The sequence below is a fragment of the Monosiga brevicollis genome, genomic scaffold (genome assembly GCF_000002865.3).
Source record: "Monosiga brevicollis MX1 MONBRscaffold_21 genomic scaffold, whole genome shotgun sequence".
NCBI lineage: Eukaryota > Choanoflagellata > Craspedida > Salpingoecidae > Monosiga > Monosiga brevicollis.
In genome coordinates, this window is record NW_001865058.1 from 455,533 (window position 1) to 456,383 (window position 851).

Here is an 851-nt window from a genome sequence, read left to right on the forward strand (position 1 = left end):
GCGGTGGTGGGGATCAGACCCTGCTCGACAAGACCAGGCTTGTGCAGAGCACTGCAGACCAGTGGCAGTGGGGATCAGATGTCGGGGTTGCACAGCTTTGCTTTCAGTTATGAGGTTCAAACACATAATTTATTATTATCAGACCCTGCTCGACAAGGCCAGGCTTGTGCAGCCCACTGCGGGCCAGGGGTGGTGGGGATCAGACCCTGCACGACAAGGCCAGGCTTGTGCAGCCCACTGCGGGCCAGGGGCGGTGTGGATCAGACCCTGCACGACAAGGCCAGGCTTGTGCAGCCCACTGCGGGCCAGGGGTGGTGGGGATCAGACCCTGCACGACAAGGCCAGGCTTGTGCAGCCCACTGCGGGCCAGGGGCGGTGTGGATCAGATCCTGCACGACAAGGCCAGGCTTGTGCAGAGCACTGCAGACCAGTGGCGGTGGGGATCAGACCCTGCACGACAAGACGTGTCCTGATCAGAGCACTGCGGGCCAGGGGTGGTGAGGATCAGATCCTGCTCGACAAGGCCAGGCTTGTGCAGAGCACTGCAGACCAGTGGCAGTGGGGATCAGACCCTGCTCGACAAGGCCAGGCTTGTGCAGAGCACTGCGGGCCAGGGGTGGTGGGGATCAGATCCTGCTCGACAAGGCCAGGCTTGTGCAGCCCACTGCGGGCCAGGGGCGGTGGGGATCAGACCCTGCTCGACAAGGCCAGGCTTGTGCAGCCCACTGCGGGCCAGGGGTGGTGGGGATCAGATCCTGCTCGACAAGGCCAGGCTTGTGCAGCCCACTGCGGGCCAGGGGCGGTGGGGATCAGACCCTGCACGACAAGGCCAGGCTTGTGCAGAGCACTGC

General features: G+C 63.9%; 1 protein-coding gene across 1 annotated transcript in view; it reads left to right on the forward strand.

Annotated features, from left to right (window-relative positions):
- Positions 1 to 78: 78 nt before the first annotated feature.
- The window catches only part of MONBRDRAFT_27769 (uncharacterized protein), a gene marked incomplete at both ends in the record, with an annotated part of 4,066 nt that continues 3,293 nt past the window's right edge, over positions 79 to 851 (forward strand). Inside the window, one exon of the mRNA XM_001748139.1 lies at positions 79 to 114. Within this exon, the coding sequence (XP_001748191.1) occupies positions 79 to 114 (36 nt within the window). The remainder of the gene's footprint in view (positions 115 to 851) is intronic.